The sequence below is a fragment of the Bombina bombina genome, chromosome 7 (genome assembly GCF_027579735.1).
Source record: "Bombina bombina isolate aBomBom1 chromosome 7, aBomBom1.pri, whole genome shotgun sequence".
Classification (NCBI taxonomy): domain Eukaryota; kingdom Metazoa; phylum Chordata; class Amphibia; order Anura; family Bombinatoridae; genus Bombina; species Bombina bombina.
In genome coordinates, this window is record NC_069505.1 from 102935668 (window position 1) to 102950709 (window position 15042).

General features: G+C 40.0%; 1 protein-coding gene across 1 annotated transcript in view; it reads left to right on the forward strand.

Moving 5' to 3' along the window:
- Positions 1-15042, forward strand: part of TTC17 (tetratricopeptide repeat domain 17) — a 327287-nt gene that overhangs the window by 78877 nt on the left and 233368 nt on the right. The window contains exon 11 of the mRNA XM_053689293.1: positions 7195-7323. Coding sequence (XP_053545268.1) covers positions 7195-7323 — 129 coding nt within the window. The remainder of the gene's footprint in view (positions 1-7194; positions 7324-15042) is intronic.

Genomic DNA, 15042 nt, shown 5'->3' on the forward strand with positions numbered 1-15042 from the left:
TCAGGCTGGGGCAAGAGATGTTCAGGATCCTTGGGCGCTAGAAATAGTTTCTCAAGGTTATCTCCTGGAATTCAGGGAACTACTCCCAAGGGGAAGGTTCCACGGGTCTCAATTATCTTCGAACAGGCATTCTTACACTGTGTAGAAGACCTGTTAGGCATGGGAGTGATTCATCCTGTTCCATTAGGAGAACAAGGGATGGGTTTTTACTCCAACCTGTTCATAATTCCCAAATAAGAGGGAACATTCAGACCTATTTTAGATCTCAAGATTCTAAACAAGTTTCTAAGGGTTTCATCGTTCAAAATGGAAACCATTCGAACGATCCTTCCTACCATCCAGGAAGGTCAATTCATGACCACGGTGGACTTAAAGGATGCGTACCTACGTATTCCTATCCACATGGAACATTTTCGGTTCCTAAGGTTCGCCTTTCTGGACAAGCATTACCAGTGTGGCACTTCCATTCGGATTAGCCACTGCTCCAAGGATTTTCACAAGGGTACTAGGGTCCCTTCTAGCGGTGCTAAGACCAAGGGGCATTGCAGTAGTACCTTACTTGGACGACATCCTGATTCAGGTGTCGTCTCTGTCAAAAGCAAGGGCTCATACGGACATTGTCCTAGCCTTTCTCAGATCTCACAGGTGGAAAGTGAACATAGAAGAAAAGTTCTCTGTCCCCGTCAACAAGAGTTCCCTTCTTGGGAACAATAATAGTTTCCTTAGAAATGAAGGTTTTTCTGACAGAGGCCAGAAAATCAAAACTTCTAAGCTCTTGTCAGGTACTTCATTCTGTTCTTCTTCCTTCCATAGCGCAGTGCATGGAAGTAATAGGTTTGATGGTTGCGGCAATGGACATAGTTCCTTTTGCACGAATTCATCTAAGACCATTGCACCTGTGCATGCTCAGACAGTGGAATGGGGATTATACAGACTTGTCTCCGACGATACAAGTAGATCAAATAACCAGAGATTCACTCCGTTGGTGGCTGACCCTGGACAACCTGTCACAGGGAATGAGCTTCCGCAGACCAGAGTAGGTCATTGTCACGACCAACGCCAGTCTGGTGGGCTGGGGCGCGGTCTGGGAACCCCTGAAAGCTCAGGGTCTATGGTTTCGGGAAGACTCTCTTCTCCCGATAAACATAATGGAACTGAGAGCGATATTCAATGCTCTCAAGGCTTGGCCTAGACTAGCAAAGGCCAAATTCATAAGGTTTCAATCAGTCATCATGACGACTGTTACATATATCAACCATCAGGGGGTAACAAGGAGTTCCCTGGCTGATGGAGGAGCATCCGGGGGAGTGGGAACTCCATCTGGAAATCTTTGCCCAAATAACTCAATTATGGGGCATTCCAGACATGGTTCTGATGGCCTCTCGTCAGAACTTCATGGTCCCTTGTTACGGGTCCAAATCCAGGGATCCCAAGGCGACTCTATTGGATACAATAGTAGCACCTTGGATCTTCAACCTAGCTTATTTCCCCGTATTCCCAGGCTGGTAGCCAGGATCAATCTGGAGAGGGCTTCGGTGATCTTGATAGTTCCTGTGTGGCCACGCAGGACTTGGTATGCAGACCTGGTGAATGTGTCATCGGCTCCACCATGGAAGCTACCTTTGAGACAGGACCTTCTTATTCAGGGTCCATTCGAACATCCGAATCTGGTTTTCCTCCAACTGACTGCTTGGAGTTTGAACGCTTAATTTTATCAAAGCGTGGGTTTTCAGATTCTGTAATAGATACTCTTATTCAGGCTAGAAAGCCTGTAACTAGAAAAATTTACCATAATATATGGAAAAAATATATCTGTTGGTGTGAATCTAAAGGATTCCCATGGAACAAGATAAAAATTCCTAAGATTCTTTCCTTTCTACAAGAGGGTTTGGAGAAAGGATTTTCTGCGAGTTCTCTGAAGGGACAGATCTCTGCTTTATCTGTTTTACTTCACAAAAGGCTGGCAGCTGTGCCAGACGTTTAAGCGTTTTGTTCAGGCTCTGGTTAGAATCAAGCCTGTTTACAGACCTTTGACTCTTCCCTGGAGTCTTAATCTAGTTCTTTCAGTTCTTCAAGGGGTTCCGTTTGAACCCTTACATTCCGTAGATATTAAGTTATTATCTTGGAAAGTTTTGTTTTAGGTTGCAATTTCTTCCGCTAGAAGAGTTTCTGAGTTATCTGCTCTGCAGTGTTCTCCGCCCTATCTGGTCCATGCAGATAAGGTGGTTTTACGTACTGAGCCTGGTTTTCTTCCGAAGGTTGTTTCCAACAAAAATATTAACCAGGAGATAGTTGTACCTTCTTTGTGTCCGAATCCAGTTTCATAGAAGGAACGTTTGTTACACAATTTGGACGTTGTCCGTGCTCTAAAATTCTATTTAGAGGCTACTGAAGATTTTAGACAAACATCTTCTTTGTTTGTTGTTTATTCTGGTTAAAGGAGAGGTAAAAAAGCAACTTCTACCTCTCTTTCCTTTTGGTTTAAAAGCATCATCAGATTGGCTTTTGAGACTGCCGGACGGCAGCCTCCTGAAAGTATCACAGCTCACTCCACTAGGGCTGTGGCTTCCACATGGGCCTTCAAGAATGAGGTTCCTGTTGACCAAATTTTTTAAATTATATACTTTTGCTTCTTCGGAGGCTATTTTTGGGAGAAAGGTTTTGCAAGCCGTGGTGCCTTCCGTTTGGGTGACCTGATTTGCTCCCTCCCTTCATCCGTGTCCTAAAGCTTTGGTATTGGTTCCCACAAGTAAGGATGACGCCGTGGACCGGACACACCTATGTTGGAGAAAACAGAATTTATGCTTACCTGATAAATTACTTTCTCCAACGGTGTGTCCGGTCCACGGCCCGCCCTGGTTTTTTAATCAGGTCTGATGAATTATTTTCTCTAACTACAGTCACCACGTTACCATATGGTTTCTCCTATATATATTTCCTCCTGTCCGTCGGTCGAATGTCTGGGGTAGGCGGAGCCTAGGAGGGACTATATGGCCAGCTTTGCTGGGCTCTTTGCCATTTCCTGTTGGGGAGGAGAATATCCCACAAGTAAGGATTACGCCGTGGACCGGACACACCGTTGGAGAAAGTAATTTATCAGGTAAGCATAAATTCTGTTTTTTCCTTTCATGATTCAGATAGAGCATGCAATTTTAAGCAACATTCTAATTTACTTCTATTATCAAATGTTTTTCATTTTCTTGTTATCCTTTGTTTGAAAAAAACATTAATGTAAGCTTAGGTGCCGACCCATTTTCGGTTCTGCACCTGGGTAGCGCTTGCTTGATTGGTGGCTACATTTAGCCATCAATCAGCAAGCGCTACCCAGGTGCTGATTTAAAAATGGGCTGGCACCTAAGCTTACATTCATGCTTTTCAAGCTAGCTCCTAGCTTCTGAGCCTACCTAGGTATGCTTTTTAACAAAAGATACCAAGAGAACTGTCAGTATATACCAGGGTTATAAACAATGTACCTAATAATTTATTCTTTAACCCTTTGAGTGCTAAGCACATTCCCACCTGGGTGCTAAAATTTTTTTTTTTTTTTTTTTTTTAACTAAATGTTTAACTTTTTTTCTTTTTCTTTCCTCAGATCCCCAAAACTTACACTGTTGGAAAGGTTGGGCGATTACCTTTCCAATGGTGGGTCTTGGGGGTCTTTAGCTGCTTAGATGCCTGAGATACAGGCTTTTAAGCAGCATGCCCCCTGTTCCTATACTTAAAATTAAGTATAAATAAAGTTGCGTGGTGACGTCATCACATTATTGCGCGTGACGTCACCGCACATAATGTGAAGCCCCGGCGATGCCTGTCACTATGCAGGCCTGATCGCCGAGGTAGGAGAGGGTGGGAGCACCCAGATCTCCCTCAAGGTGGGAGAGTGCTAGTGACGGCTCTGAGCCGTCATTAGCACCAGAGTGGGAAACTCTGTGATGGCTCAGTCGTCATTAGCACACAAGCGGTTAAAATAACCTCCAATTAAAATTCATATACGAAACAATTAAACAATATTTATTTCTAAGTTCTTTACGATAAAGTTATAGACGCATTGAATTATATTTATAGGAACCAGATTATGAATCAAATGATACACACTTATGTTGTTACAATATTCTTTACAAAACAAACCAAATATACCTTTACAATTAACTTTACTCACAATAATCTCCCAAATCAAAGTATGAGCCACTAACTTTCAAACCAGTACAACTAAACTACTTAGCCTACAATTGATCCTATATAACTCTCTAATTTAAAACATCAAAAATTATATATATTATTTGCGCAAACAACCAACTCCTATGTCAGTTTATCTGAGCTGAAATAAATTCTTATTTCGCAGCAATAAGGCAAATTCTAAAATATATTTATATGGCTGCAATTATAAATTACTTGGCAAACAAAAGACTAGTTTTAAACTACACAGGGCTATGAAACACAAGCTTTAAATACAAACTGTGCCCTTTTAAATTTACTAACTGCAATTAGACTGTAGCAACAATGAATGTATTTGCTTTAAGATATTTAAAATCTAGAACAGTCATACATTACCACATGAATCAATTCAGTATTCCAGTCTTTTCCAAATAGATTCAGATCACCTTATATTAAGAAAGGTTATTGCATAGATCAAGAAGAAGGGAGTCTCACATTTTTGCTTAAAGTGATTGTGTCCCAAGTATGGCAGCCAGTTATTCAATCACAAGTTTCAGCAGACAAAAGACCACCTCTATCTCCTTTTACATGAGGTTATATCATGTGATATACCACACCCTTTTTATTCTTATCCTAATCATTGGTGATTATTTGGAAATGCCCCACGGTGCTTGTCTTTTGGGATTGGCCCTTTGGATGCTTAGCATTGATTGGTTATTTGGGAGACGCCTCCCTGATTGGCTCATCTGGCTCTGCATGTGTTCCAATAGTTAATTTATTTAGCTGTCATGCCAGTTTTAATCCCCTAGAGGGCAGTAAACAACCGCAAATGCAGTTCCACCATCAATTATTGCCACAGTTCAATACATCCTTATAAAGTGATTATTTAAACTACTTTAATTTCTTGTATTAATCATTTACAATTTTAATTATAGATGGGATATGTCATTTTTCTGACTATTCCAATACCAAATACAAGCATGTTTCTAGCGATCATACCAATAAGTAATTATACTGTCAATCATTTGCTCTCCCCAGATTCATAGCATTTAACATCCTGGCATTATATTGATACAAAAACAGCATATTTCACATTCCTAATAATTTTTGAGTACACAGATCCATGTTTAAGGGTAATCATAGGACATCTTGCTGTCTGTTTCAAAATGGTAACATTGGTTTCTTTATTTTACAAACATTTATACAACTACCATACAGCTAGTCATTAAGTTCAGTATACACTTATCTAATATGTTACTGTTAGGCATTTCTTCTCAGGATATATATATATATCTATATATATATATATATATATATATACAGTCTGAGAATCAATTATACTTGAAATTTAAACACAAGTTGTACTTTAATAATGAATTTTAAAGCTACAATACAAACATGTGTTTCTGTTTGGTTCAGTACATGTTTATCTGAGGCTCATGGGTAATTAGCAGGTTTGTGCCAATTACTATATTCTCAGAATTGTTGTTTGCTATCCCCTACGGGGCTGTGAGCTTCAAAGCTAAACCTTTTGTTGTCAGATGCTATGTTAATCAGGAGTAAGGTATCTTATGTCTGATCTAAGATTCGCAATACACAGCCATATAGATGACCATCTCTTTAAAATAAATTGCCTGAACTAATGACCAAATGTTTCAGAGCAAGAAGAATGGGGGTTGTTTCACCCAGCCAAGACCATCTCATATCAAATTGGATTTTTAGCTACAAAATTAAATATTAGATTCTATGATACATCTGTAGTTTTTTTAATGTTACTCACAGATACCCTGACAGAACAAAGCAAATAAGATTATAGAAGCAAATTGGAAAGTTGTTTAACATTGTATTATCTATCTGAATCATTAAAGAAAAATGTTGGGATTAAGTCATTGCTTTTAATACAGATCACAAGGAAGCAATGGGCAACCAATTTTACTTGAAAGGCTTCAAATGTTGCCCCTGGACCCTCAACAGGGCCACATGGTACTTTTTAATCTTTATACTGGAATCTCATGAAAAGTGATTAAAGCCACTGATACTATAAAATAACTCTTTGCTATTCACGTTGTAAAACATTACATTTAAAAACCTCACCTTGTTCCTAAATTACGGTCTCTTAAATCTGTCAATCCCTGGCATAATACATTTTAATTTTTCGGAAATAAAATGTACGAGAAATAAAGTCTAGGAAATATTGCTTTGTGAAACATCATAGAGTATAAACTTTGGAGTATACTTATGACAAATTACTGAATAGTTGACAGTATGTAGTTGATAATAGTCCTACAGGGCTAGATTACAAGTGGAGCGCAAAAATTGCTTTTGTAAATGTGCTCTGGTATTACAAGTTAGTCGCAATGCGAACACAAACTTGTGTTCGCATTGCATGGAAGCATTGTGCTCACAAAATGCTCCAATGGGAGCCTCGTTCTCATGCCGTAAGACAGCACAGAACCTAGCTCAGCGAAAGATTGTAAGTTGCGCAGTGATGGGCAGCAAATGTTAAATATATACTGTATGTATTTGAATATATACATATATATTTGTGTTAATATGTGTTTATACACATATTAACACATAAATATATATTTTTATAAGAATATACATATTTATTTACAGTGAGCACAGTTTCCCCATAGACCGCAATGTAAAGGCACTTTTTAGTGTGTGTTTTTTCCGAACACCTGCCACTTTTAACCCCTAAAAACTGCTTTGTGCAGTTGTTTTGTTAATAAAAAAAAAGCTACATTTTTATTAATACAAAACTCTTAAATTTGGGGCCAATTGAGGAACATTTAGACAATTAACCAAATTAATTTTCTGAGCGCTAATTGCTACCGCAAGCTGGTGGTAGCAATAACCAGCCACTTGTAATGGCAGTTTATGGGCGTGTGATAAATTAGCGCTCCACTTGTAATCTTGCTCTATATGTCCAAGGAAAATTCGCTTTTATTCCTGATACAAAAATGATGTATGGATTATTTGCATTTTATGACTTGATCTGATATTTTACTTCTCGCATACTTTTTTTGTTTTTAGTTTGGTGAAGATGCATCGTTTGCACATATGACCTCAATAAACTCTGACATTCCAATGAACCATAGCACCTTCCCGCATCATTCCACCGTGCAACACTCCCCTATGAATGTGTGGGGTACGGAGGCTGAAGTAAGTAAATATTGCTGTGTAAAGATGCTGGTATTTGACGCCAGGATTATGCCGGGCAAAATAATGCTGTAGGTAATATATACTGCAGACAATAGGTATTTATAATTTATGTAAATTAGCGGGCAGCATTTCAGAGTAGAATAATTAGAACATATTTTTGTTTTAGTTTTTGAGTCACTAGTTCTTCAGACCTGGCTGTGGTGTAAATGTTTGTTAAACCTTGTTAGTGAATATGTGTCTGAAGTTACAACTCTGATTTTACCTGATACTGTCATTATCTCAGTGTTGAATAGTATGTTGCTAAACACTAAAGTCTGATAAACGTTATAGCCTCTGATTGTCATAAGTTGCAACTACGGGTTTAGTATTTATTAAAGTTTGGCATTCAATGCTTGCTTTACAAATTATTATTCAAATGAATTTTGTGAATTAGTGGTTTCACATAGGCAATATATCATAGTTTGTGTCAATAAAATCTTGCAAGAGAGCTTATACTATCAACAAGAGTACTACAGCAGTCCTATGTAAATATATTTTAGGGGGGAGCATATACACACACATATATATATATATATATATATATATATATATATATATATATATATATATATATATATATATATATATATATATATATATATATATATATATATATATATATATATATATATATATATACACACGGTTTGTTAAAATCAAAAGCTTGTAGAGAATTTTGCTATCAAAGTTGCACTTACCTGGTCTCCTCTCCAGGCTCTTCTCATGAGGTTTTCAAAAGTGCTTCACGGGCGTGGTGTCTAATCAATTGTGCCATTGAGCTGAATGTAGCTCGCTCCCACTCTGGTCTTATCACAGCGCGGCCGTGACACGCTTTTGAAAATCAAGACCTGATGAGAAGAGCCTGGAGAGGAGACCAGGTAAGTGCAACTTTTATAGCAAACATTTCTCCCAAGCTTTTGAATTTGAAAGCTGCCGCTAAGATAATGTTATATAAGTCTGCACTATGTACAGAATTATATAACATTATTTTTTTGTTTACTGTCCCTTTAAATCTTTGGTAACGTTAAACCCAGCAAATCCTTAAAAGGAAATCATTTATCATATACTTGTGACCTCAGTAGAAGTTAATGCTAATTAATTGGTAATATGTTATTTCATTCTTGGAAGACTTAAAATACAATCATTGCTTACAAGAATAAAGATACTGTCTAAATCTCCACACCTCCAGAAAGTGATATTGCTAAACTGTTTTTCAAAATTGAATGGTCTTTTATTTTTATCTGCTTATTCAGCAATTGTGTCAGTTACAGCAACTAAAGAAGAACAAATACATTTTATTTTATTTCCGATGGCATGGACAGTCCACAACATCATTCCAAATACTAGTGGGATATTCAACTCCTGGCCAGCAAGTGGAGGCAAAGAGCACCCCAGCAAAGCTGTTAAAGGGAACCACAACACCTGCTTGACATGTTTTAAACTAACTTTTTTTAATTGTGCAAAATAAACTAACAAACTATTCTGTATGCAGTATTTTCATCTTACTGCATTCTGTTGTAGATAAAAGCTTTATCATTTAAACGTTGCTCTTTAGCCTTGTACCTGCAAAGTAAGCTGCCATATTGCAAAGTTGGTTCCACAACAGTGGGTCACGTGATGCACACGGCACCTTCTATTTCTAAAGTTGAGGAAGCAGATTGAGATCTGCAGTGTCTAAGAAGAACGGCTTCAGGCAGACAGGCACTGTTATGTTTAAAAATAGCACGAGCAGGGAAGCAATTGTGAGGGGGAGGAGAGGGAGGAAAGAAAGCAAACACTCTGCATATAAAATTGTAACGAGACATTTGCATTCATCTACATTACATATTTACTCCGGAGACTTTCTTCCCCCTGTGCATTCCTCTCCTCCCCCTGTGCATTCCTCTCCTCCCCCTTCCTTCCCTGCGTGTGCTATTCATAAACATAACAGTGCCTGTCTGCCTGAAGCGTACTTCTAAGACACTGCTTCCATTAGAAATAGAAGGTGCCATGAGCATCACGTGACCCACTGTTGTGGAACGTGCGTTGCAATATGGCAGCATACTTTGCAAGTACAAGGCTGCAGAGCAATGTTTAAATGATAAAGCTTTTACCTACAAAAGAATGCAATAAGATGAAAACTGTATACAGAATTAAAGTCAGTATATTTTGCATAATGAGAAAAAGTTGGTTTAAAATATTTCAAGCAGGTGTTGTGGTTCCCTTTAAGTGTAACTTCCCTTACCCATAATCCCCAGTCATTTTCTTTGCCTCTGTCAATGGAGGATGTACAAAGACGGTGTCTGAAGATATTTAATCCTTTTATGGGTACTTTTCTCTGCAAGCAAGGATTGGGGTCTAGCTGTGCCCTCGTCAATCTCTTTAGTTAGAGTAGTGGTGGCTTTTAGTAGTTAGAAGGCGGCGAGGTGGTCTTTGCTTTACTTCTAATATTTTGCTACCCCTTTGCAGAAAGCCAGGGTTGGTTACTCTGTTCTTTCTTTTACTACAGGTCCCTGACAGGCAGTGGAGTTCCGGTCACACCTTAATAGCTGTCATCTGCCCTGCAGTTGGATCCACAGGTAAGTGCTTTTGCCTTCTAGGTACTGAAAGACAGCACTTTTGAGGTTAACCATCAAGTTGACATCTTTTGGGACTGTTATCCTTGTAAGATTAAGTGTACATTTGGGGGCAACTTTATTGACTATAAAGAAGCTAGAGGCTTACTTAGACAGTCAATCTACAGGCACTTTATGAATGAGACAGTTTGAGAGACTTAAGGGAGGGGGTGTTTTCGTTAACAAACATTTCCCTTAAAGTGAAGGTAAAGTTTATGTAATTTGAATATATCTATGTATTCCTTGAACATAGAATATGCTAATCGCTAACTTTATTTTATAAAAAAAATTATATTTGTCTTTTTTTTAAACTATATTTTTCCCTACCGTTCTGTCCATAACTCCTCCCAACCTCTACATCCGGTTTGTAATGTGCTGTTACGTATAGAGTGATCCTACCCGGCTCTATACGTAACAGCAGGAGCGCGTTCACGATGAGCAATCTAACTGCGCATGCGCGATTCTAAGCACACCCATCTCCCTTCAACCAACATTAACTGGCCTTAAGCAGAAACAGTACGCATGCGCGAAACTAGAACGCCCGGTGTAGTCTTTGATTGAGAAATAGACTCTAGCGCATGCGCAGTATAGCGAGTGGGCGGATGACGTCGGGTCACGGGCACCTAACGGCCAGAAATTCAACTGGTTGCTCTAAAAACGTGACCAGAAAAAAAAAAAAAAAAAAAATACAGAGCGGGATGATTGTGAAAATCGGCAAAAAAGGATTTTAAATAGAAAATAAAGGCTTTTGAAGTAATAATGTAAAAAATCATGAATGAAAGTCCCATTCATTTTTAAAAAATAATTGGATTCTGTATCAGTGTCAAGGTAACTTTACCTTCACTTTAATTACTTGGCAAAGGGGTTTTGTTTATTTCGCTGAACTTTATTTAGGTGTTGTCAAATGAAGTTTCTGTGCATGAGGACTAAGGGTACTTATTTTGGCCATTTTTTTTTCTTTAACGTGCGCTTTTAAGCTGTGGCGCAGTTATTTTTCGGCCTATCATGTGACTTCTACTTTTCTGCTGTGTCGGAACAGAGCAACTTGAGTTTGCAAGTGCCGACATTCAGACTTTGCTGATCGGAGTGTTCATTAGAGGAAGGGATCTTTGCTGGAGAATCTAGATCCTCTTTCTAGTGGGATATTCATTCCGTTAACGGTAGGAGCCTCAGACAGAAGCTTAAAGGGACAGTCAACACCAGAATTGTTGTTGTTTAAAAAGATAGATAATCCCTTTTTCTTTCCCAAGATATGGTGAGTTCACGGGCGTCCTCAATTACTGTTGAGAATATCACTCCTGGCCAGCAGGAGGAGGCAAAGTGCACCACAGCAAGAGCTGTTAAGTATCCCTCCCCTTCCCACAATCCCCAGTCATTCTCTTTGCCTTCAGTGCAAAGAGGAGGTGAAGTTTGGTGTCTGTAAAAGATTATTCTTCAATCAAGATTTTATTATTTTTAAAAGCCAGAGTAGGTTTGCTCTGATCTTTCCTGTCATGACTGGGTCTAGCTGTACTCCACGTTAGTCTCTTCAGTAGGGCTGTGGTAGTTTTCAAACAGCTAGGAACTTGTGGGGTGGGCCTCACTGCATTTTCCTAACAAGTTGCTGCCATTGCATAGAAAGCCAGAGTAGGTTTACTCTGTCCTTTCTTGTTTTCACAGGTCTCTGTGAGGAGTGGCTTCCTCTGATACCAGGTGAGCTGTCCTCCTGCCGGACAGCCAGAGGTGCAAGTAAGTGCCATTTTTGTTTATTTGTGAAGAAAAAAGAAACTCTAGCACTAAAAGTAATACAGCTGCACATTATTTGGGACTAAACTCCTGCATTGTCTAACGAGAATCATTTGTCAGGGAGCAGGCACTGGGGCTTAGAGAGTGTGTTGTGTTTCACTGGGGGCTCAGTATTTTTATTTGGCGACCCGGTAGCATAAGGATGGGTCCGGTACATGTCTCAGTTTAGGATCTAATTCCTAAGACATTTCACGGAACGATGTTCCTCCTGTGTATTTTAAAGTGATTTTCTATGGCCACCGGGAGCGCCTCTGTTGTAACAAGGAGGCAGCGGATCTTTCTCTGAGGCGGTAGTTTCCCTCAAGCGCACGCTTTTCCTATAGTGGCGTAGCCTTTAGTGCATGTGGTTTCGTCAAGCCTTTGCAGACACGGAACACTACAGGCTCCGTTTTTCAGTTTCAGTAAGATATTGATCCCGGAGTGCAGAGGGGGTGGTAGGCACCTCAGTAGAGTGCTGAGGTGTAGAGGTGCCCTGTTTTTAGTTTGAGACTAAATTACATATAAAGTTTTGGGCATTGATTTACCTAATAATTTATATGTCAAATTAATGAGGAGTTTATTTTAATATTATTAAGTCTTATTTATCAATCGTATTTACTTTGAGAACGACTGCTCTTAAAGGGACAGTTTTAAAATATTTTTTTTTTTGGTTTGTCGCTTGTGCTTCAATTTTAATTACAAGATGGACCAGGAGTCTATGCCTCCTGTGGAATGCAAGCTTTGTTTGCACAACCAAGTTGAACCTCCTTTGCCTTTTTGTTCTGATTGTATTGAGGGAACATTAATGTACAAAGATAGACTTTTTGTTGCTGAGCCATTACTCTCTGAGGTTGATGCTGCTCAGGCAATGCCCCAGCTTTCTCCACAAACGTCCCAAGTCTTATCACATGCAGTGCCCTGCGGTTCATCACAATCTCCTGGAGGAGTATTTTTGAATGCAGAAATTGCTGCCCATATTTCCTCGGCGGTATCGGAGTCATTAGCTGCCATTCCCATGCTTCAGGGAAGACACGAGGAAAATTCCTTCTTCTGATGCTGAAGTTGTTTCCTTCAGATTTAAGCTTGAACACCTTTGTGTTTTGTTAAAGGAGGTTTTGGCTACCTTGGAAGACTCTGATACCCCTGTCGTTGTCAACCCTAAGAAATCTAGTAAATTAAATCGATACTTTGATGTCCCCTCCTCTGTGGAGGTGTTTCTGGTGCCAGACCGGGCTACTGAGATTATTGCCCGGGAATGGGAGAGACCTGGAATTCCTTTTCCACCGTCTCCGGTTTTTATAAAGATTTACCCGGTTGCTGACTCCATTAAGGAGTCTTGGTAAACGGTACCAAAGGTAGAAGGGGCGATTTCTACCCTGGCTAAATGGACAACTATTCCTATTGAGGATAGTTGCTCTTTCAATGATCCTATGGACAAGAAGTTAGAAGCTTAGAAGATGTATATTCATCAGGGTCTCCAATGGCAACCATTGGTGTGTATTGCTGCTGTGACAAGTGTGTCAGCCTATTGGTTTGACGCTTTGTCTGAGTCTCTTCAAGCAGAGACTCCTTTGGAGGAGATACAAGATAGGATTAAGGCTCTTAATCTAGCCAATTCCTTTATTACTGACGCCTCTTTGCAGGTCATGAAGTTGGGAGACAAAATATCTGGTTTCACGATTTTGGCACCTAGAGCGTTATGGCTGAAATCTTGGTCAGCAGATGTTTACTCTAAGTCTAAACTTTTGGCGATTCCTTACAAGGGTAAGACCATATTTGGCAGAAGTTATCTCCGATATCATGGGTGGTAAAGGATCTTTTCTGCCACAAGATAAGAATAGGCCGAAAGGACGTCAAAGTAATTTTCGTTCCTTTTGTAACTTCAGAGGTAAGTCTTCCCCCTCTTCTACCAAGCAGCAACAGTCCAAGCCTTCTTGGAAACCCAGTCAGTCTTGGAACAAGGGGAAGCAATCTAAAAAGCCTGCAACTGAGTCTAAGTCAGTATGAAGGGTTTGCTCCCGATCCGGGACCGGATCAAGTGGTGTGCAGACTCTCTCTGTTTCATCAAGCATGGATACGAGATGTTCCAGATTTGTGGGCTGTGGACATCAAGACCGTTTCCCCCCAGGGGCAGGTTTCACCTCTCAAGATTATCTGTAGACCAAATAAAGAGAGAGGCGTTCTTGAAATATGTTCAGGATCTTTCCCTTATGGGAGTGATAGTTCCAGTTCCAGTACAGGAACTAGGGTTTTATTCCAATCTGTTTGTGGTTCCCAAAAAAGAGGGAACTTTCAGATCCATTCTAAATCTAAAGTGTCTCAACAAGTTTCTCAGAGTGCCATCCTTCAAGATGGAGACTATCTGTTCCATTCTTCCTCTAGTGCAAGAGGGTCAGTTCATGATGACCATAGACCTGAAGGATGCATACCTCCATGTTCCCATTCACAGGGATCATCGCAAATTTCTGAGATTTGCCTTTCTGGACAAACACTTTCAGTTTGTGGCTCTTCCATTTGGCCTTGCCACAGCTCCCAGAATTTTCTAAAAAGGTCCTGGGGACTCTCTTGCCAGTGATTCGGTCTCTGGGAATTGCAGTGGCGCCTTATCTGGACGACATTCTGGTTCAGGCACCATCTTTTAATTTTGCAAAATCTCACACAGATATCTTGTTGTCTTTTCTTCGCACTTATGGATGGAAGCCCTTTTCCGGCTACAAGAGTGGTCTTCCTAGGAACAATTATAGATTCACTATCAATGAAAATATTTCTGACGGAAGTCAGAAAAGTCAAGATTCTTTCCTCTTGCCTATCTCTATAGTCTGCTGTACGTTCATCAGTAGCCCAATGTATGGAGGTAATTGGTCTGATGGTGGCTTCCATGGACATAGTTCCTTTTGCTCGATTCCATTTGAGAGCTCTACAGTTATGCATGCTCAATCAATGGAACGGAGATTATGCAGATCGGTCTCAGAAGATAGCTCTAGATCAGTCGACAAGGGACTCTCTTCCATGGTGGCTGTCTCAGGAACATCTGTCTCGGGTGAAATGCGTTCAGAGACCTTCATGGATGATTGTCACCACAGATGCCAGTCTAACAGACTGGGGAGCAGTCTGGGACTCGTTGAAGGCGCAGGAACTTGGTCTCAGGAGGAATCTGCTCTCCCCATAAACATTCTGGAGTTGAGAGTGATCTTCAATGCCTTGATAGCTTGGCCTTAGCTGGCCTTAGCCTGGTTTATCAGGTTTCAATCAGACGACATAACATCAGTGGCTTACATCAACCACCAGGGAGGAACTCAGAGTTCCTTAGCCATGAAGGAGG